Source organism: Zootoca vivipara, chromosome 8 (assembly GCF_963506605.1).
Source record: "Zootoca vivipara chromosome 8, rZooViv1.1, whole genome shotgun sequence".
Classification (NCBI taxonomy): domain Eukaryota; kingdom Metazoa; phylum Chordata; class Lepidosauria; order Squamata; family Lacertidae; genus Zootoca; species Zootoca vivipara.
In genome coordinates, this window is record NC_083283.1 from 49439963 (window position 1) to 49461078 (window position 21116).

Sequence of the window (21116 nt, forward strand, 5' to 3'; positions counted from 1 at the left end):
TGGTTTCTTTTTGCCTACTGCTTAGATTTTTAAACCAGCAGTTTTAAATAAATTTAAAAGTATTGATTATAGCAGTCACCACCAACTTTATTGTATAAACTTTGTTCTGTAGGTGCTCCGTTGATGGATAGTGCTGTCTAAAAAAGCCTGTCAAGACATTTGATACTACTTTAGCAGAGATACTTAACATATATTTAATATGTACCCTTCTATGGACACACTTTGTTAGCAAGTGCAGATCTCTACATGCCCGTTTTCCATTAATTCCATGTCTCTTGGTTTAGAATGATGATCTCTGATACTAGTTTAGAAACAGAAATCCAACCAATAGGGGGAAAGTCATAGCACAAGAATACTGCAATACTAAATTTTGTCAGCCATAGCAACTTATTGCTACAGAGCCTTTCTACCACGAAACATTCAGCATTTTAAGTCTTTGTAAGTGCAAATCTAGCTGGAACTCCACAAAGGTGCTTGTATAGTCATTACACTCTTAGTAGCTTTGAACAAGATTTATTTATTTATTTTGTCTTTTTAATAGCAAAAAGAGAAATGGGTTCTCCATATTTTAATTCAGAAAGATTTAATTTAAAAACAGTACAGTAAACTAAACTGCCAGGGTATGTTCCTCTTTGGCACCCATCAGATTGTACAAGCTACTTTGTCTGTGTGATGTATTTTATATCCAATTTTGTAAGACCTACCAATCAATTGTATTCTAAAAACTGAAAAGTACTTAAGCTGGTGCTTTTAGAATCAGTAGTGTGGAGACCTCACCTCCTTTGTAACACATTATAATATTTTCCACCTGCTTAGAATTTTCCTTAACATGGCATTACATCATGCTCATTCCAGAATATCACTTTGTGTTAGCTTAAGCCAACACACACTTGTTAAATGGGTACCTAGCAGTTCGAAAGCACGTCAAAGTGCAAGTAGATAAATAGGTACCGCTCCGGTGGGAAGGTAAATGGCATTTCTGTGTGCTGCTCTGGTTTTGCCAGAAGTGGCTTAGTCTTGCTGGCCACATGGCCTGGAAAAACTGTCTGCGGACAAATGTTGGCTCCCTCGGCCAGTAAAGCGAGATGAGTGCTGCAACCCCAGAGTCGTTGTGACTGGACTTAACTGTCACGGGTCCTTTACCTTTTAAAATAAATAAATCAGGTAATCAAACCCCCCAGCAAATAAATAAATAAGTAAGTAAGTAAGTAAGTAAGTAAATAAATAAATAAATAAATGCCAGCCATTTAAAACTAGTTGCATGGTCATTTGGACCCAAGTGTGGTCAGTGCCATCTTGGGGGAAAACATCCACCATCATGTACGAAACAATATGCAAATTCAATCCTTCAGAAGTCAAATTTATGTCACAGATAAAAAATTCTTCAAAAAATACACAATACAAATATCAAGTAATTTGGAGTAGAGTTTCATATATATCGATTGCAAATGACAGAAGGTCGTTTGAATTTGCTAACATCATGAACCTTCAAATTACTTTTAAAAAACCAAAAAAACCAACAATCAAGTATTTGAACCTGAACTAAAGTTATTTTTCAGAAGTAATCCTGAAGGCATAAATTATATGCAACAGTATTCTTGATTATGTCATAAACAAGAGATTAAGAGTGCAATCCTAAACATGAGAGAATAAACACAGTAGGATGCACCATGGGAATATGCAGAAGATTGTGCCGTGCAGTTTGCATCTAGAGTATTTAAAATTTCTTATCCTATAAGCCACAGTAGCTTCTGTTTTTCCGCAGCTACGAACACAGTCAGTAAGTTGCCTGATATTTTAAAAATCTTGCATTTGGTTTCCAGTGCAACTGGCGAGGGGAGGGGGAAGAGCACTTCTTTCTCCTCAAGGCAGAGAAAGAGTTGTGGAAATTGTGGAGGTGAGGGATGGAAAGATGGTCTACAATTAAAATACTTGTGCTGTTAGAACTCCAAAATTGTGCTAACAAGTGCCCACATGTGATACCATCACTTGCCTAATACCTGTTTGGTGTCTCAGCATTTCACAAATGAAAATGTGAAACCATGCGTTATTAAAAGGGAACCACTTTTCATAGAATCATAGAGTTGGAAGACACCACAAGGGCCATCCAGTCCAACCCCCTGCAAAGCAGGAAACACCATCAAAGCATTCTTGACATATGGCTGTCAAGCCTCTGCTTAAAGACCTCCAAAGAGGCCTTTTGACTCACTTCACTTGCAGTAACCACAGGAGAAGAACTTTTTCTTAATAGGGATAGGCAGAACAAATGGGTTAGGGAAGAGGGGTGATAAGTTTGAATTAATATGTTATGGAATATGCTTCCTTTGGTAGAAAGGTCTATTTAATCTATTTTCTGACAGAATTTACACAATTAATGTAAATGTAGTAGTTGCAGACACTAAGGATTCAGCACAAATGACATGTAATTAGAAATGCAGCTTGAGGTACAGAAATGTTTTAGAGAAAGTTTTTTAAACTTCAGTTTGTGAATCTTGTGCCAATTAAATACTTTTTTAAAAAAAATAGGCCATCAAAATTGCTTTATTGCTATTCTTCAGATAAATCTGAGAGATTTTCTGCCTTTCATGCAGCCCAAGTAAGTACTAAAATATTCTTTTCAAATATTGTACAGAGTTATAACAAATTATTAACACAGACAAAAGCTATGACAGAAAGGCGTTTTTATTTTCCTCATATTTCATATTTAAATAAAGGATTTCAACCAAAATAATAATAGAGTAACATTGTCACCAGGGATGCATAAAAGTTCTGTCTGCACACCAAGGCATTGCAAAGGCTTTGTTGCCACCTTCTGCAGAGCTGAGCTAGCTTGGAATTTCCCACAAAATATTTTCATGTACAAAACACACAATCATTTTACTGGATGCAGGTTTTCTACAATACACTTGGGGTACTTCCTAGATTTATTAGTAATTAGAAAAATAAATGCTTTAAAGTTCTTATGGTGCCAAGTTTGCTGTTCTAGATAGTCTTTTTCCTCTTTAAAACTCATTTAAACATATGTATGATTTCTGATAACACAGAAGTTGGCTCATTCAGCTTATTTTAAATTTCCTCTTCACTCTTCATGAGAAGGTTGAGTCTCACTACAAAGAGTGGTGGTTCTCTGAAGTTAATATATTTTACACATATTTACAAGTTGATACGACTATGTTGAAACAGAGTAGGGCACCAAAAAGCTTCACGTTACAGGCAGCTTTCTGTGATATGGAGAAACAGAGCGAATATCCTTATTACTTGGACCACAGTTGGAATATTAATGGCAAGGTGACAAGTATGTTACGTCACACAACACAATGCTCAAGCAACCAAGTTTTCCCTCAGGCTTCAAACAAGAAGTTTGTGGAACTTCCTCCCCCAAATTAAAGGCCGGCATGTTTCCTTGATCCTGACAGAAAGAGTCAAAGAGGAAATGAGAAAAGCAAAGGGTGACTGAAAAATATTGAGCTTACTGGTGGCAGTTTCGATTAAGATTGAATGCTGCACGTGGCAGTAAGTGCATTGTCAAAGGGAGAAAAAAGAAGGAATTGTATTGCATGTGTGCAGGGGTAAAATTACTGAGACGAGGTAAGCAGCCTCCACTTACAATATCGCTGGCATTCAAGGTGACTCATACTGTCACCACTTCAACCTCAAACCCCTCACCTCAGAATTTGAGTGGCCCTCTACCAGAAAGATCCCCACTTCACTCCCTGTATAATCTGACTGGACCCATAGGAGCACCAAAGTTCATGTGTGCAATACTAATAAAGAGCCTGGGAAATCTAAAGAATATTTAATAGAACGAGGCAATGACACGAGTCCCAGCCACATTTTACAAAAAGAATTCAGGCATTTGTCTGAACACGTGAACTCTGTATCTGTAGGCAGGAGATAGCACACGCCAGTCCTGCCCCAAACATTTGTTCCAGACCTTCCCCATGTTGAGCAGGATAGGTCTATAAGGGCATAGTACTTGCATTCCCTTAAACTTGCGTAGAACACCATGCATGATTGGGTACCCTGCTCAACCTGGGGAAGGCTGGAGACTGAGCGTGTGGGCTGATATAGATGGGGTTGTTGGGAGTAGGCTTTCCATCCATAGATGCATTTGTGTGTCCAGGCACATATCAGAATACACCTTATTTCTCTAGAAAAGTAGCTAGATAACCGGTTCTTGATAAAGGCCCCAGATTGAGGAAATAGAGCAGGTTAGCTGCATGGAAGGAGAAGAGATGACATAGAAAACCTGCAAAGGTGAGAAGCTTCTAGCTGATGCCTCACCTTACTGGGAGCCATTGCTGATGCTTTTGTGAGCTGTGAGGTGACCCCTTTGCTGCCACACAATTGTGTGACATTTATTAATAAAATGTATCAAACTATAAAAGGAATACGGTAGGTGCTTTCAGTCCGTTTTTTCCAAGCTGGTTAATGGAAAAAAGAATATAGTCTAACAATACTTCTCGGCCTGATGTCGTCACAATGTAATTTTATCATTGGGTTATGTCCATTGGTGGAACTCTTGTGGCTTTCCTTGTAGGAGTATTTTATTTTGCCATTGAGAATTCCTCAATTGTGCCAACAGTGCCAGTTTTGTTTGTAGTGTAGACACGGCCTACATTTGTTTATCCAATGAAAATAGAGTAGTCCCAGAGTGGCTTAAAAATAATTGGACCAGAGACCCCATTGCATCCTAAGACCCCAAACATTTGTGCTTGTGCAGTTAGTTAAATTTCAGATATTAAAGCAGCAATATCAGGCTTTTAGTCTTTACATAATAGCTCTATTTCTTAGCCTCTAATGTTTTGGTTTTGATTTTCTTGGAAGATAAGACTCATTTCTCAGCATATTTTCATTAAACAAATGTCTGGATAGAGGTTGCATTTAAGCAGATTCTGCATATTTTGGAAGTGAACTGAGATGTCTCTCATCAACCTAAAACGTGAAAATGAAAATTCAAATATTTGAATCCTTCCTATCATATACCGAATACTGATATTAAATATGGACCTAGCCATTAAAAACGAGAAAGGATTATTGTTCCTGTCTACTGGATGATCTGAAAATATTTATAACTGTGCTGTTATAAATATAAAAACAACCCAGCTGCATACTCTACACTAAGCTCCAGTTTGTTTACATTTAAAAATCGGAATATAAAAGAGTGCAAAAATGTGATGTTTGGTAATATTCCTGGAACTTCAAAACAGCTAGACAGTGTTTCTCCAAACCTTTAAAAAAACCTACCTCTCAATCTGAGACAATCCTGCCTCAAATTTTTGCAGGGTATAAAATTTCTTTACAGCCAAGATACAAGCCCCTGTAAAAATGGGGCTTATAATGGATATGCTTCCAGACCCTTAATTATAGCAGTACTTATGTGTTCCACTATAATACAAATATACATATGATCTATTTTCTCAGGATTGTCACCCAGAGAATGTTCTTTATTTTACAAAAAACTCATTAATATTAAAAAGTTGCACTTATCTTGCATCCCCTCCATAGAGAGTATTTTGCTTATGTTTAAAAGCTACAACTAACAACTACTGCAACTAACATTCAGAATACATTCAAGATAGGGAAGAAACTGCTATTACTTTAGACATAACACACTTATCATTATACTGGAACAAGTAGCAGCTGCAGGAAATAGTTACCCAAAAATCCAGGCTTCTAGCTTATTCAATATTTTATCCTAGAACCCAGACAGTATAAACTATCTAGTTTGGATTGATCGACCATGCTGAGCACATCCTTTAAAGCTTTGTGCTATACCATAAGGCATTAAGAGCTATGGCCCCCGTCAATTTTCTGTACAAGCACGGGCTTGTGTGCCACAAAGACTGAAATGTAAATGTTAGTTGGTAGTAAATGCCAGCATAGTTCAATAATTACAACTGTGCTAACACCATTGTGTAGTGCTATATTTTGACTCTTTTCTTGAAAATTATCGAAGGAATCAACACTAGAAAAAATAATGCAAGTAAAGGCGCTCTTTGTACACTGTGCCACATACAAAAAGGCAACAATTTCTAACGGACATTTTCTTCCTGTGCAAACAGTTTTATCTACTGACCTGCTGCATAGCCCAATTTCTTACTTTCCCTCTGTGTATAAATTATGGAGTGGCAAAACCAGTGATCTAATGCAAATGTAAGCTGTTGGGTAGAACAAAGGAAAAAAGTCATTCTGGTTTCACCGAGTTCTCTCAAAGCAAAGAGAAAGGCACACAGCTCAGATCTCATTGATAGTCCTCTCAGAAGGGCAATACTCTGAGGTGCCTGGGGAGGCCATGTAGAACGACTGGGTTTTCCTTTTTAATCTGGCTCGCTTGTTAGCCAGGGAGAGGCTGCGGCGGCTTGAATTGATGATTTCTGAAATGAACTTTTTGCAGTCCACACACACTTCCATGGTGCTCCAGTCCTCCATTAGCTCTTTTGGAAATAGTGCTTCTTCATCTGATTTATCTACAGACTTGGACTTTGAGGATAACCTGAAAACAAAGCAACAATTCTATTCTTATTAGGGTTATTTAGCTTTCCAATTGTACTAGAGAGGTGACCTCTGTGCACTCTAAAAAACAAATCTCTCTCACACAGGTCTTTTTACTTCCTAACATATTGTTTCAGGGGAGATAGGTGTTTCTTGTGGCCAGTTATGATTAATAGAAAACACAGATTAATCATAGCAAAATTGTGCTATTTGGCTAACAGTTGTGAAGGCATTGGGATGGGGGTGGTGCTGTGGGTTAAACCACAGAGCCTAGGGCTTGCCGATCAGAAGGTCAGCAGTTCGAATTCCCGCGATGGGGTGAGCTCCCCTTGCTCGGTCCCAGCTCCTGCCAACCTAGCAGTTCGAAAACACGTCAAAGTGCAAGTAGATAAATAGGTACCGCTCCAGCGGGAAGGTAAACGGCGTTTCCGTGTACTGCTCTGGTTCACCAGAAGCAGCTTTGCCATATTGGCCACATGACCTGAAAGCTGTACGCCGGCTCCCTCAGCCAGTAAAGTGAGATGAGTGCTGCAGCCCCAGAGTCGATCACAACTGGACCTAATGGTCAGGGGTCCCCATTACCAGCTATGAAGGCATTTATGATCTTAGAAAATGTTTATATACAAGCAAGATAAAAATAAACCTTTGCAAATTAGATTCATAAATGATTTTGCACATTGTTTCTATAACTTTAATGGCAACCTTAAGTTGAAAAACTAGTTATGTTTATCTAACAAATATTGAAACAAATTTTATGACTAGTGAGTACTAAAAAAAGACAATTGCAAATTCAAATTTTAATTTTAAAAAGCTAAGCAAGTTCTTTGCTTGCAGCAAAATCTTAAAAACTAAACATTATGTCCCATTGCAGCATCCTGTTCATGCAAATGAAACTTGCCCTTCTGCTATGAACTTGCAGCCCTTTGTGCACCTCCAAAATCTGCTCTAAAGAATTGGGATGATGTGGAGCTGATTGGGAGAATTAGGAGGGTGGTGATGAAGAGAAATTATGATGTATCTGTTGGAGCAACACTGGATTTTGACAGTGGGTTATTGTGACTTGAAGAATAGTTAATGAAAAGAGTATTTCTCTAAAGCGACTTCAGCATGCAAGATTGGGTGCACAGATAAATTTTAATATAATTTTAAACATTAATGTGAAGATCCAAAGAGGCACATGTGTACATAAAATCCACTTATTGAAGTTTGGGTTGTTGTTTTTTTAGGGGAGGTAGGTGTGCCAATTTCCTCTTTCAGAAGCTACACCAGGAAGCCCACCAACCTTTGGGGGTGGCTTTTCAGCGAGTTTGAAGGGCTCCCACAAGAAAAGGGAGGTTGAAATGCTTCTATAGATTGCACACCTTTTGATCACTGCCTGGAAACTTGTTGAAGGATAGGGTATAAAGCTTTCAGAAGTACCTATAGTACACTTCTAAAAGTGTAATAGTACATTAGTGGCAGTATACATCTATTTGCTGGAAGTGCGAGAAACAGAGAGGTGACTTCTTCCACATGTGGTGGGAATGTTCATTGACCAAAAAGAAAAAAAGGAAAATAAAATATCATTGGTCTCAGTGGATTTTTGTTTTTGTTTTTTTGCTTTTTCTGTTAAAATATACAGGTGGTTTAGTATGACAAGAACATAAGAAAGTGGCATCATATATGCTGTTGGAAGCAAGAACTGTTAGCAAAAATGGTGATTAGCAACCACACCAACTGTTAATGAATAGCCATGTTAATGCATTCTGTCAGATTTAAAGAGAAAAGCCAAAGATAAGATAAATTTGCCACAAATTGGCAGCCATTTATGGACTCGAACAAAGCTCTATGGCTGAGCAAAATATATTGTTGTTTTATACTGATTTGAAGTCAGGTTTGGCAAGGATGGTTAAATTATAATTTACTGTAATCCATTTTATACAGTCTTGCCTATTTTTCCACTTTTAACTTTGGTTATTTCCTTTTGAAATAGAATACAATTTTGTGTTTAATTTTGCACCTACCGGTAATTGTAATTCTGCAGTGTTCTGTTTACATTTTTACTTATTCCCCCCCATTTAATTGTATTTTAAAAAGAGAGAGAATAGTAGTAAGCATCTACAAGAGCATCTTAGAAATAAATATATGTAACAATTCACCGCCCACAAATAAAATGAACTATGGAATCTAGACCATGAAAGTAGCTGGTAGTAAGTAGATAAGCAGTCTAATCTTAATCAAATGTATCACTTACCTTGGCATGCCCCTAAGGGACCGGTGATGGCTAGTGGAAGGTTTATCTGGCCTCATAAAACTCTCTCCTTTCTGTAAAGCCGAAGGTCCCAGAGAAAAGATGGGAAGTGTAGAATATGGCTTTGATGGCAGGCGCATCTGTTAGAAAGGAAAGATAATAACAATTATAGATTGAGCTACCTAGAGACAGTGCCATTATGTGGGCTTGTACAACTTTCACAAGCATATTCCCAGTGGCAATGACCCAGAATTTGTGAACAACAGAGATATCAAAGCAATACATTCCCTGCAGACTTCTACAGGAGTCCCGTTTTAAAAAATGTTGCAAATACTGTACATATATTGCAAACGTTGTAGGAAAAAATATATGAGTGCATGAACACCACTGTGTATATATGCCAAGTATATTCAAAGCAGCACATGCTTTAAACACTTTTTTTGGGGGGGCGGGCTCTGCTGAATTGTTTTCCTGTTGTACTTTGTAGTTTTGCATGAAGATAGCAAAGCAGCTGTTCCTGATGAATCACACCATAGATTTTAAGAAGATGAAGGATTTATAGGTTTCTGAACTTACCTTCTTGCAACACTGTGAGCATACAGGCCTATAAAAGAAAAAGAAAATACGTGACTTACTTAGCTAAATGTAATAATATTTTTGCAGGACAGCACTGGATACGTCTCTTCAAAAGTTGTATTGTTCTTTCCTAGTAAAAATGTTTTACAAGCTACAAACTATTTTTGAATTTCACTGGCTTTAGCTTAAATACCAGAACTCAGGAAGAGGCAAAAAATAAAAACAAAGGATTGTCATCGAAAGAATCTTGAGCACATGGCCTGGGTCTTGCCCAGCTTCATGTCTCAACTGCAGTTCTGAGCTACAAAAGTTTGCCTAATTTTAGGGCATAGCTTAGATGAGGCGTTTAGGGGCCTCACAAGCCACAATTGGCATGTTTCCCTAAGCAATCGTATTGATCTTAACCATTAACAGGAAATTAGGAATGGAATGTGTGAAAAACCCAAGAGCCCCATTCAGACTCCACATGAGCACTCTTCTTTTTATTTAATCACATCTTAGAAGTTTAGATGCCAGATTTTAAATGGCTCTTACAGGAATCTTGCAGGAACATTAAACTTGAGTGGCAATGTTTTCTTATAATTTCATGCAAGCAGTTTGTATTAGTGAGCATGTATGTGCAAACCAAGGGGACTAAATAGAATTCATCCATTTCCTGCTCTTAAGATATTGATTCTGATAAACTTGCACAACCATGACATTTGAGATATGTTGTTGTAGCATCTACTCCCTTCCTTGGCAACTTGTTCTTTTTATGTCATTCTACCAACTTTAAATATTAACACTGAATCTGAAAGTGCTTTTATTCTGTCTAATTTGTATGTCCTATCCCATAATGAGCATTTGCTAATCCTCCCTAATCCTTATCTAGGAAAATGCAAACACACCCTGTTCAAATTCTCCTTTATTCCTAAATATACAAATATCACCTTTTCTCCTTCAATTACATACTAAATGTAACACAAAAAGTTAAAAATAAAACAAACAGAATTCTGCTCCAGTGCCTTCACTAGTTATTGGTTACTATGAAAACCAAAGGCTTACCTTTTACAAAACTGACAGGTATAGGACCAGGTGAAGAAAGAAAACCTCCTTGTTCGGCAACAAAAACAGAGCTACAAAAATTGAGAAGAGCCCATAGCATTAGTAGGTATTTCTAGAAAATCAATTTACTATGGTAACATCTTTAAAAAAATAATCAGTAAAGATAAAGGGTAGAAATTGTTGTCACACTATTACGAATGTTCTGTCTGCACAAGTATATCAGCTTGGCAAATGGGACAATCCCTGACCCTACAGAGTCAAATTCAGGGAGCACGCAGTGGGGGAAACCCAACTGCACAAGCAGAAACCCTTGCACAGGTCTTCTGCTTATGGAGTGCATTAGGTGAATCACACCAGGGCCGGCTCTAGGTAGAGTCCCGGTGTCGTGGTGCGCCAGCCCAGTAGGTGGGGCGCTGCGCGGTGAAGCTGCGTGGAAACCATGCTGCGCCCTGCGAGGGCGGGGGCGCCGGAGCGATCTCTGCCCCTCAGTGCCAGGGCGCCCGACCTTCTCGAGACTGCCCTGAATCCCACCCATTTGATGCTGAAATTTATGATGAACAGCACAACTCCCCCCACTTTTCCTCTCCCTTGCAACCAGCTGTTCAACCACAAAGTGTGCTTCAGAGGATTGGGAAAGCTTCTGGAACAGATTTGGGGGTTAGGCAAGGAGAAGAAGTTTGCAACCCAATACATCCAAAGTGTAAAGTTAAGCAGCCGCCTTATAGATTAAATCAGTGCAATTATATTTGTGAAATGTTTTCATAGTCCTTTACTTAATCTAGAAGAAAGCGCTTGAATTAGTAATCTGACAGCACAGTCCTAAAAGCATGCTTACTCAGAAAGAAGTTACATAGAGCTCAGTAAGGACTGAAGCATTTCCATCATTCTCAAATGACTATAATTACATGCAACGTTCTTTAAGAGACAAAGTTGATCCCTGTGCAACTTTTACCCATCTGCATGTATATAGAAAACAATGATTCAAACAAGTGAAAAGATAACTAATTAATTTAATTAAACAACTAAAGTTATTGCTCTCTACAGTCACTGCAGGTGCTGTAAGTCTCCAACAGCACCCTCTTCCATTGTCTCCTGAGACAGATGGATGCCAACTCAACTCAAAGACATGTATGGTTTTATGGTGCTATTCTTGACTTTATCGAATATAGCATGAAGTAACTGTACTGTCTGCTCAAAACATACACATATGTAATGGGACTTTCCTTCCTCCCCAAATCTGCTTTGGAGGGTTGGGTTGAAACCCAGAACAGATTTAGGGAATGTGCAAGGGAAAAAGGTGAGAAAATCCTATTGCACAAGAATAAATCCTTGAGCTGAGGGTGGCGGAAGATTACTTAACATGACATTGGATACAGGCCTTAATTTGTTAATTTCAGGAGCTCTAATAACATTTAGCTGAATTTCTTCTTCATCATTCACTCCCGGTTCTCTGGGAAAATCAGCATAAGCATCCTTACCTTTCCTTTCTTGAGGGCAGTATAGACATCTTTATATTGCTGGTACTTCTCTAGCTCGGCCTTCACTAGCACTTGACGGATGTGCATTACTTCTTCCACTGTAAGAGCCAGGCATTCCACTGGGTAACAAAACTCTTCCTGAAAGCCAAAAGGTTCTATTTTAAATATGTATCTCACAGAATTTCATAGCTACCAGCCTAGAGAGCCAGTCACCTGGTTAGTAATTTGAGGAGAGAAAAGATTTCATCACCCAAACCAGAAGTGTATATCTGGTCCAGAGGCATCACTTGTTTCCAGAAGACTAAGAGTTTAGAATTTGCAACCAAAGGGGTGTAATGCTCACTAAAAAAAATATTGTCATTTATTAAGCCAATCACTGTATTATGAACCTCACATTATAGATGTGTGTTCTGATGCAGAAAACTGCAAAATAATATTGCCTGCCACTGAAAACACATTTCAGCTTATTTTCGCTGAAATGTCTGACACTCTGTGATGCCTAGAACAGACTGAGAAATGGTTAGTAGCCCAACCCCAAAGAAAACTTTATTCTGTGGTATCATATGTAGGTAACATAGTATTCTAAATATCCAGTACAGTTAACATTACACACAGGTTATATTGTTCCCGTATAATGTTACACAATGAGTTTAAACTTCATAGAGTTACATACAGTGATATTTGTGACACAAATATAGTATTGCTTTCTGACACTAAAACTCCCTAGCAAATTGATGCTAAGCTGAATACACATTCAGCACTGATGGTACCACAGGATAAAACACCAATTCCCAATTATTTGTAATTGATTAAATAAATCTAGCTAAAAGACAGAAATTATTTGCACACCCCACTATGTCGTGCTTTCTAATAGGGCACAGTAAGTCTTGCAACATAGCATGTTAACCCTACTGGTTTGTACAAGGGCAACAAGTCGTCTATGGTGTGGAGCTAGGATTTCAGCTTAGATCCAAGTCCAACATTATCAGCTGTCAAAAACAATGACAGGAAATTTCCATAAGCATAGAAGCATAATACTGCACATTTGGAAATCCAATTTGCAAACCAAATATGCAATTAAGATCCGCTGCAAGTTATTTAATTTTACAGTCTAAAGATTTTCTGTCTTTTAGGAAGAAAAAATCAATTATGATGTATACCAGATAAAAATGTGCATTTAGGAGCCACCATATATATTTTAAAAACTGCAGTCTTACCAATCTAGAAATGGAATACACACAGAAACTTCATCTTGCTTAAGGTGCGCACAAAGGTCTATAAACTGAGTGAAATTTGCCTTTGTAATCATAACTTTCTTGATCTTGTTGAAGATGCCATTTTTCTGAAGAGCCAAAATTTAATACAGCTTGCTTTGAAGGATAATTTGCTTCAAAGCAAAGCCAAATGTGTTTCATAACCAACATATTTCAGAAAACAATTATGCTTTCTAATGTGTTTCCAATGCCAAGCTTTTAAAATAAAATAACCCTTTTATTGATCTGTTTTATTTTGGATACTATACTGTTTTTAAAGAGTTTCTGTTTCTAGTTTTTAAATACGTTAGTTATTTATGGTTTTTAATATTTTATTATAAGGTCTTGGGTTGGATCCTGAGTTGCTTTCAGTGAATAGAAAGACTCCTTCTATTCACAGAATGGATTGCAATCCAAAAAGTGCAAGCAAGAATAGGTGGCTTTTGCCTGTTTCCCCTTCCAATCCCTTACCACGCTGCCTTTGAGGCCTTCAAACCCCCAGGAGGGATGTATGGCTAAGGGAGAATAAACAAAAAAATACTTATTTCCATTTCTACAAGTGAGTGGACTTCTGTTCTTCATAACTCTGGATCAAAGCCATTGTATCTGATTGGCAGGGAATTTATCAAAATAAATAGTGATGGAACCTGACCCTATGCCTCGCTTCATGTTCCAGCACCAGGAGAGACACATTTTGTTGCGATTGTGACAGGGCTTTTCAGTTGGGGTACCGGATTGTGCAACTGCCTCCTCCCAAAGAGATTTGATTAGCCCATTCAGTGATGATTGTTAGGTGGGAGGTTAAGATTTATTTTATTTTGGCAGGCTTTTGATTAGTTTATAATTCATTCCTGCCTGTAGATTTGTTCTATTAACTTGTTTTACGACACTTGGCTTTCATAACATTGTCAACTGGTATCAATGTTGTAAATTGCCTTGAGTTAACCTTTCAGGACTGAAATCTATAGTGATTCCAGTTGTGTCTCCCTGCTGACAGAAGGCACTTTGATCCAGCAAAGGCCTCATTAGCTGAACAGCAGGCCGCCTGCAGCCCCCTCCAAATCTGATCAAGAGGGTTTGGACCTTTTGGCAGATGAGTGTATGGACCAGCAGGAGAAAGGGAGAATTTGCCAAAATCACCTCCCCACCTTCCATCAGCAGACAGGCACAACTGGATACAATCCATAAAATATCAAGTAGGGGAAAGTGGTTCAGTTTTCAATGCAAAAAGGATGCATGCATGGCGGTACTAACCCCCCTCCCACCTATGTTTGACCTCCATGCAGTAGTTATGTCCCCTATCCCCCAGAACATTTAGTCTGAGGATATCTATCTCCCTCCTTTTAACAGCAGACTAACACCACATCAATATACTGACTATACCCCAATGTTTCAAAAGCAGTCCGTGATGCCACATTGGGATGAGAAACACAAAGCCAAAATCTAACTGGACATATCAGAACTGAACCATTACTCTGAGCTGGATGGCTTTTGAAAGCTAGTCCACCATATTCAATGAGAATTTCTAAACTATATTATTATTATTATTATTATTATTATTATTATTATTATTATTATTATTATATTTATCTCTGCCACCCCCTCCTGCACTTTATCATCACAAGGCAGCGTAGGCTGAGTGCATGAGGATAGCCAGTGAGTGTCAGGGTTAAGTGGACTTTTGTCTCTTAGTTCATTACTATTAGCACAACACTATTACTGTGCTATAATTTCTTCCATTTAAGTATACTTAGGATTACACCAAAGTGATACACATACCATTTCAGAGAATGAAAGAGAAAACTTTGGAAATGTGTGCACCATACAGACACACTTACTAGAGAGCCAGTATAGACCACAGCCTCAACCTTTTCTGCTTTGTAATACATGGAATAGTCTTTTAAAAGATTTCAATTCTAATAGTATTTGCTTAAATTCTTCCCTTAGCTGTCTTTACTAACTGCAACCAATTAAAATACCACTTCATGAATACTTTAGGAGCCGTTACTACCTGCTACACTGGAGTTCTGTAATAGCTTTATTTGTACAACTAATAAGTGAAAATGTGAACTAAGCTATGTCTCTTTGGGTTTTTTCTTGAATACTGTACGCTCTATTGTTCTCAACTACAGTAGATAAATAAAATATTATGTCATTAAAAAATAATCCAAATAATCTATGTACAACTACAGACATGAGCAAAAAATAATAATTTTTGTCTAAATGCTTTTTTTTCATTTTCAAGAAGTTAACACAAGGACAACCAAACCCAATGCAACATTAAAACAAATGATAGAGATACTGAGTTCTTATGGGAATATATTTTGAGATGTTGAAATGAGATTACATATCAGCTAATATACTTTTAATGAAAGCAAGTCATTGAGCAGTCCAATTGAAGTTTATTGAAAGAGGTATTTGGCATTGCCAGTTCCATACAAAATCCATTCCACTATCATGAGTACATGTAACTGAGTGCACAACATTGTCTAATATCTTTTTATTTCTAAGAAAATAATGAAAATCCACTATTTGCTGGATTTGAACACATGTTAATATTGAATAAAACTTGATATAGCAGAAGCACAAGCAATCATGAGTTCAAAATGACAAGCATGTCTGACTACATTCCCAGAACCTGGGAACCAGAAGGTCAGTTATGTAAATTTTGATGTTTATCTGAAAAGGACCACAAAGTCTTTAGTGCTTGAAGGAGGTTTTTCATCATGTGAGTCTCAGTATGTCTTGACTTCATCACTCTGCATCTCTCTAATAATATTGGCCAGGATCCAAACAACAAAGGAAATTATTCCCATGATCTTAAAAACTCTACTGGACTTGTGTCTCCACCCCAACAGCTGCCCCCCTTCTTTGTATGGCAAAATGTTTTTGAAACTGAACGGAGCTTCAAAATCGTGATAGGACATGGGAGGTCAGATATGGGGGTGGGGCAGGGAATGATGGACAAAAGATCTATTTAGATCCAAGCAATTTAATTTCTATCTTATGTTAATTGTACCCAACAGGCTGTAAAACGTGACTGTGATTCATCACCATATACGGGAATTAAAATAGTTGCTAAAATATACTAGTAATGCCTTTTCCAGAATCCCCATTAAAATGCATTAAAGCATTGTCATGCCTTTCATTTTTCCTAAGGAGAAATTTCTCTGGTTTGTGCCTAGCAACTCTTCCACACAAATAATTAAATATCTATAATACTGTTGTTTTTATGCGAGTTTAACTTTCGTTTCTAAATATGTACTGAATCCAATTTTTATTGAACATGACAAACAGTTTGAGTATGGAATACTTTAAGAGTGCTTCCAACTGGGCATAGCGTTGTAAATGAGTCATTCAGATTTCACATATGGCTTCACTGGCAATGGGTGTTTTTTAAAAATTAATTTATTGGATTTTCTGTGGAAAGGGTCTAATTACATGGCAAAAAACAAAGACTGGCATTTTGATGCTTATGACACTATGTGATCACTGCAGAAAAAACTTGCAATCTCCTAATAAACACCCATCTGGAAGCACCCTTTATGATTTGGGGTTTTTATGGGGTGGTGGTGGTGGCTCATAACCCAGCCTCTTGGAACTGTTGCTAGAGGTAACTTAGAATCCAAAGTGAGGAAAATCCATTCAGTTCCACTCTATATTCTAATCTGGGGTGTGTTCATATTACCACTTACTCTGCATCCAGTGCGCCCACACTGCTAGTTTTTGAAATCAGATTCACATGTTGTTAGCCACAATCCTTACCAATCCTGTAGTTTCTTGACAAGTATTGCTGAGGTTTCATGAGGCTTTTCCCTCCTCAAACCAGCTTCAATCTGATTAGAAAACTGGATGCTGAGTAGGCAGGAATGTGAACATAGCCTAACAGCGGTTGTGCAGGTGCAGATGACAGCTTCTTGAACAAGAATTCCAGGGGGTTTGCAGGGGCAGGAAACAAAAAATGCCATGTGCATTGGTTGAAGACATCCCTGGCCTCTCCCAAATGTGGAAAACTCTGTGCAAATAAGGCTTGAAACGCAGCAGGGAAAAATGAACTTGCTGTGTTTCAAGCCACTAATGTGAGCGGACCTACAGGCTGCTGCTAGTCTCGCCTCCTCTAGGCTGAGACAGAAGGCCAGGGTCCTTTGCTGATGCAATTCTGTTGCTAGTTCTTCCTGCACCAGAAACAATTTAACTAGCTTTGGGGTTTTACTAGTAGGATGGAGCCTTGAAGCTAATAGTACTGTTTTCATGGTGGAAATGGCTCATTCGACTGGACTGAAAGTGTCCCATATATCTCTTGCGCTCTTATATTGCTACTTATCAAAAACTAATAAAGTAACTTTAATCAGGTAAAATATAGTAAATATTGATAGATTGGTAGAGAAAGAAAACCTACATTGTATATATTCTGCATTTCAATTTTATTGTAACAAATAAATTAAAATTTCCCTCAGATGTCCTTACACAAATCCTCAGAATCCAATATGCTTCTTAAACCTACTTGATTTATAAACACTGGCTTGTGATTAAATTTGCTTGCTGAGTTGGCACACACAAAGAGAGAAATAATGTATAAATATCAAAATTTGGGCAAAACTGGACATCTGTAGTTTCAGATAAGTGGTTTTAAAATAATTTTTTAATTCTTCTGAACTGGCTTTCCACTGCTTTTTTATTTTTTAGATTCCACTGATTTAAGATTATGACAATTTCTTGTGATGTTGCATTTTAAGTTTGCTGTCCTTTCGTAAGTGATTTCTGTTCCCCAGCAAATTGATTAGAGAATCTACACATGCACAGAAAAGTCTACAGAAGTTGAAATCAACCTGAATCAGAATCCAGTGACAATCTAGGCTGTTAATTCTTGCCATAGCTTTGAAAGCTCTCCCCTTTTTGAGGGAAGAAAAAGATGGCTAAGAAAGTATACAGGCGGCAATGCAAGGCAAACCTTTGAGAGTGTCCACTTGTTGTTAAGAGCTCTCTCACAAAGAAAATATATAGTCCTTGCCACCCCAAATAAGGCTGCTTCAAAGGGATGGGAGCTAAGCTGAGAGGCTGTATGTATGGCTGGGAAAAGTGTTTTGAGCGTCATCCTTGGAAATAAACTTGTTATCCTGGGAACCTGAACAACAGACAGGAAGGAGAAAAGGGAATGCTGAACACGAGCAACAATTTTACCAGTGCTTCTGATTATGTAACTTTAGCTCCAGTATTAATTCCCTTAGCATACTAGCAAGCCAGTTTAACGAAACTGTAGCTAGTATGTGAAATAGGACGAGTTCCCTTCTAATCCTGCTGGGGGAAAAACAGGCAACTTTCTGTTCACTGGAAATGATGGGGTTTCTTTCACCTTGGGAGACCAACTGCCATCATTGGAGCAGAAGATAAGCCATGAAATTTCATCAATCCTGAGGGAAGGGATGAATAAGTTTGCCATTAAATTTAAAGTAGGTAACATTTTGAACTTACTTATGTCACTTCCTTCATATTTTGAGCTTGTCCAGTAATGGAATTGCATCCCTAAAGCCATATGTTAGAACTAGGCAAGGAAGTCTAACAGTGTTTAATGACACTGAAAGTCTTCAATGATAATTTTAAGTACCGGTAGCTGCTTAAATTTCTACAGTTTTTATTGAAAAAATGGTTATGAAATGTCAGGTATTACCCCTAGGAGGCACTATTACACAATACAAATACATTCATCACGGACAAAACACCATAATAATCTCTCTTTTCTCACACCATCTTTTAAAATAGCATGACTGAGCCACATTTGTTTACAAAAATGTATGAAGTGTGCTTAAGGCTACAAGTATTAACACAGAACTATATTTCATTGCCCATATATGTGCTGCTTTCTGATATTACAGAAATTAATGCAGCCATTCTTATGTTACATTAGGCATTTTAAATGGACATGAACTTTCATATTCTCTCTCTCTCTCAGCAAAATGATGAACCAAGGAGAAAACTATTCTATGGCATGAATAAACCTTATAACATTTGTGCATACTACTTCAAATCCAATTCCATCAAGGAATTTCTTTGAAATTTCTTCTTTGGTTTGATTAAGTAAACTATACATTTTCTGGATTAGTTAATGGTTGAAACACTGGGATGCAGATCCACCAAAGACAAACAATCTGCAAATCTAAAGGGACTGCCTTCTCTGTATGTATCACTTCCATGTACTGTACTCTTCAATATCTGTGCCACACAAAAATTTCCTCAGAACAGAGTGCTTTCAGTTGTGGCACACTGTGAAATATTCTCTTTTTAGAAATTCCATCAAGCCAAGAACTTAAATGGGTAAAGGCCACTCTAAATAAGATTATGAGCTAAACTGAAATTTATACTTTTTAATGATAATTTTGTGGGTTTTTTTTTTTTTTGCTTCTGCTACTTTGGCTTTTTCATTTTTCATTTTATTTTGCTATGTTGTTGTTTTAATGATATGTTGTAGCCGCCTCTGGTAGTTTTACGAGTAAGGCGGAATACAAAATTTTAAAAGAAAAAATAATGATGAATACTTACAAGAAGCCTCCTCATTCTCATAAGGCCAAACAAGAACAGAAATAGGGGGTGCTCCTTTTGATAGTACAAGATATAAAATATTAGATTGTTATTCAGAAATATTTGTAGATGTAAATTTCTCCATCTGAATTTTGTTTTTCGTATCTGCTGTAATTTTGTCAACAGATATTATATTCACAGTTCTTGCTCCCACCTTACCTTAGATCTCAAGAACTAAACACAGTTGCCAAAGAACATCTTTCTTCCACAGACTGAGCTCTAAAAGTAAAACTCAGCTAGTACCTGATATCAGATGGCAGTAATGTAAAAAGGCAATAAATTTGATTCTTTTGTGCCATATGTCCATATAAACGAATAGTAAAAATACTTAAAGAAGACAATCAATAAAGTTTTCAGATTATTTCATAAAAGGATGGATGAGCTGGGAAGTTTTTCAAAGGCACAGAAAAGAAACCCCCATTTTGTATAGGATCAGAATAATGTTAATCAGACATGGCAATCAATTAAATACTCCCGAACAAGCTAGATTTTCTGTATGTTGATAACTTCCCTCAGCCTTACTTCAAACAAACTCTCTCTCATGTGTAAAACAATTACACTCTTTAGCTAACTCTTCAAAAATAATTCTTTTTGTGTTGTACTCTGCATGCTGCACTAACAAAGAAACTTAAGGTTACTGAAATGCCATTTACCTAGGATCATAAGATGTACTCAAGTTAGAATCATATGACAACAAACCATTTGATTTCTTCTTGTGGAATAGACTGTGCCCTCTACATTGGTGAAGTACAGTATATTATTTTATACAAGTTAACCTTAGCACCTTGAAGAGCTGGCAACCAAATCATGGCCTCTTGAGTTAAGGAGGAATAAGAAGGGCTCTCTTCAAGTTAAGCAATGCAAATTAATTGACTTGAAGGGCTTGCAAGTGCCCCCTGCTCTCTCAAAAACTTCTTTCAGTCTTCCTCAGTTCTAAGGGACACTCTTGGGCCCTTCTGGTAAGGAACAAGAGACTAAAAAGTGAACTTGGAACTCTCATATGAAATCCAAGTTATTTAAGGCACAGTGCCAGCCCCAAAGCAGGCATTTTGTTCCCCCATGACACTTACGTGCTGTCGGAAAACTGCTTTCAATTAAAGCCAATCTGCTGTACTTTGTTTTCAAGAAAAAATTAAAAAAATGTCCTCAATGGATTCTTATATTGTCAGGTGATCACATCTGCTTTGGGCTTTTTAAATCAAACTAACATGTGAGGGGTGGGGATATCAACCTTCTTGTCTTTTAGAAACATAGTAATTTTGTTAGCGTATTTAAATAAAAATGCCATCAACGCTTAATCACAACATTCAAAACTTGAATCAGAAAGTTCAGAGTTTTCTCCTGGAGTTTCCAGTTTACAGTGGATGAAGCTCAAGTGCTGATTGAAATTCTCACACAGTTCAAGGTAGGATTACATCTGGGTTTCAACACAGCATTTCATTATCCTCTCATTGTTGTGGAGTT

The 21116-nt window shown here is 37.5% G+C and overlaps 1 protein-coding gene across 2 annotated transcripts in view; it reads right to left on the reverse strand.

Annotated features, from left to right (window-relative positions):
• Positions 1–2: 2 nt before the first annotated feature.
• Positions 3–21116, reverse strand: part of SPIRE1 (spire type actin nucleation factor 1) — a 92000-nt gene continuing 70886 nt past the window's right edge. Inside the window, exons 12-17 of one of the 2 annotated variants that reach the window (XM_035125596.2) lie at positions 18028–18201; positions 11824–11961; positions 10346–10416; positions 9302–9329; positions 8729–8865; positions 3–6496 (exon numbers count right to left, since the gene is read on the reverse strand). In XM_035125596.2, coding sequence (XP_034981487.2) covers positions 6238–6496; positions 8729–8865; positions 9302–9329; positions 10346–10416; positions 11824–11961; positions 18028–18201 — 807 coding nt within the window. In that variant the 3' untranslated portion in view covers positions 3–6237. The remainder of the gene's footprint in view (positions 6497–8728; positions 8866–9301; positions 9330–10345; positions 10417–11823; positions 11962–18027; positions 18202–21116) is intronic. The other variant, XM_035125597.2, reaches the window with a different exon arrangement.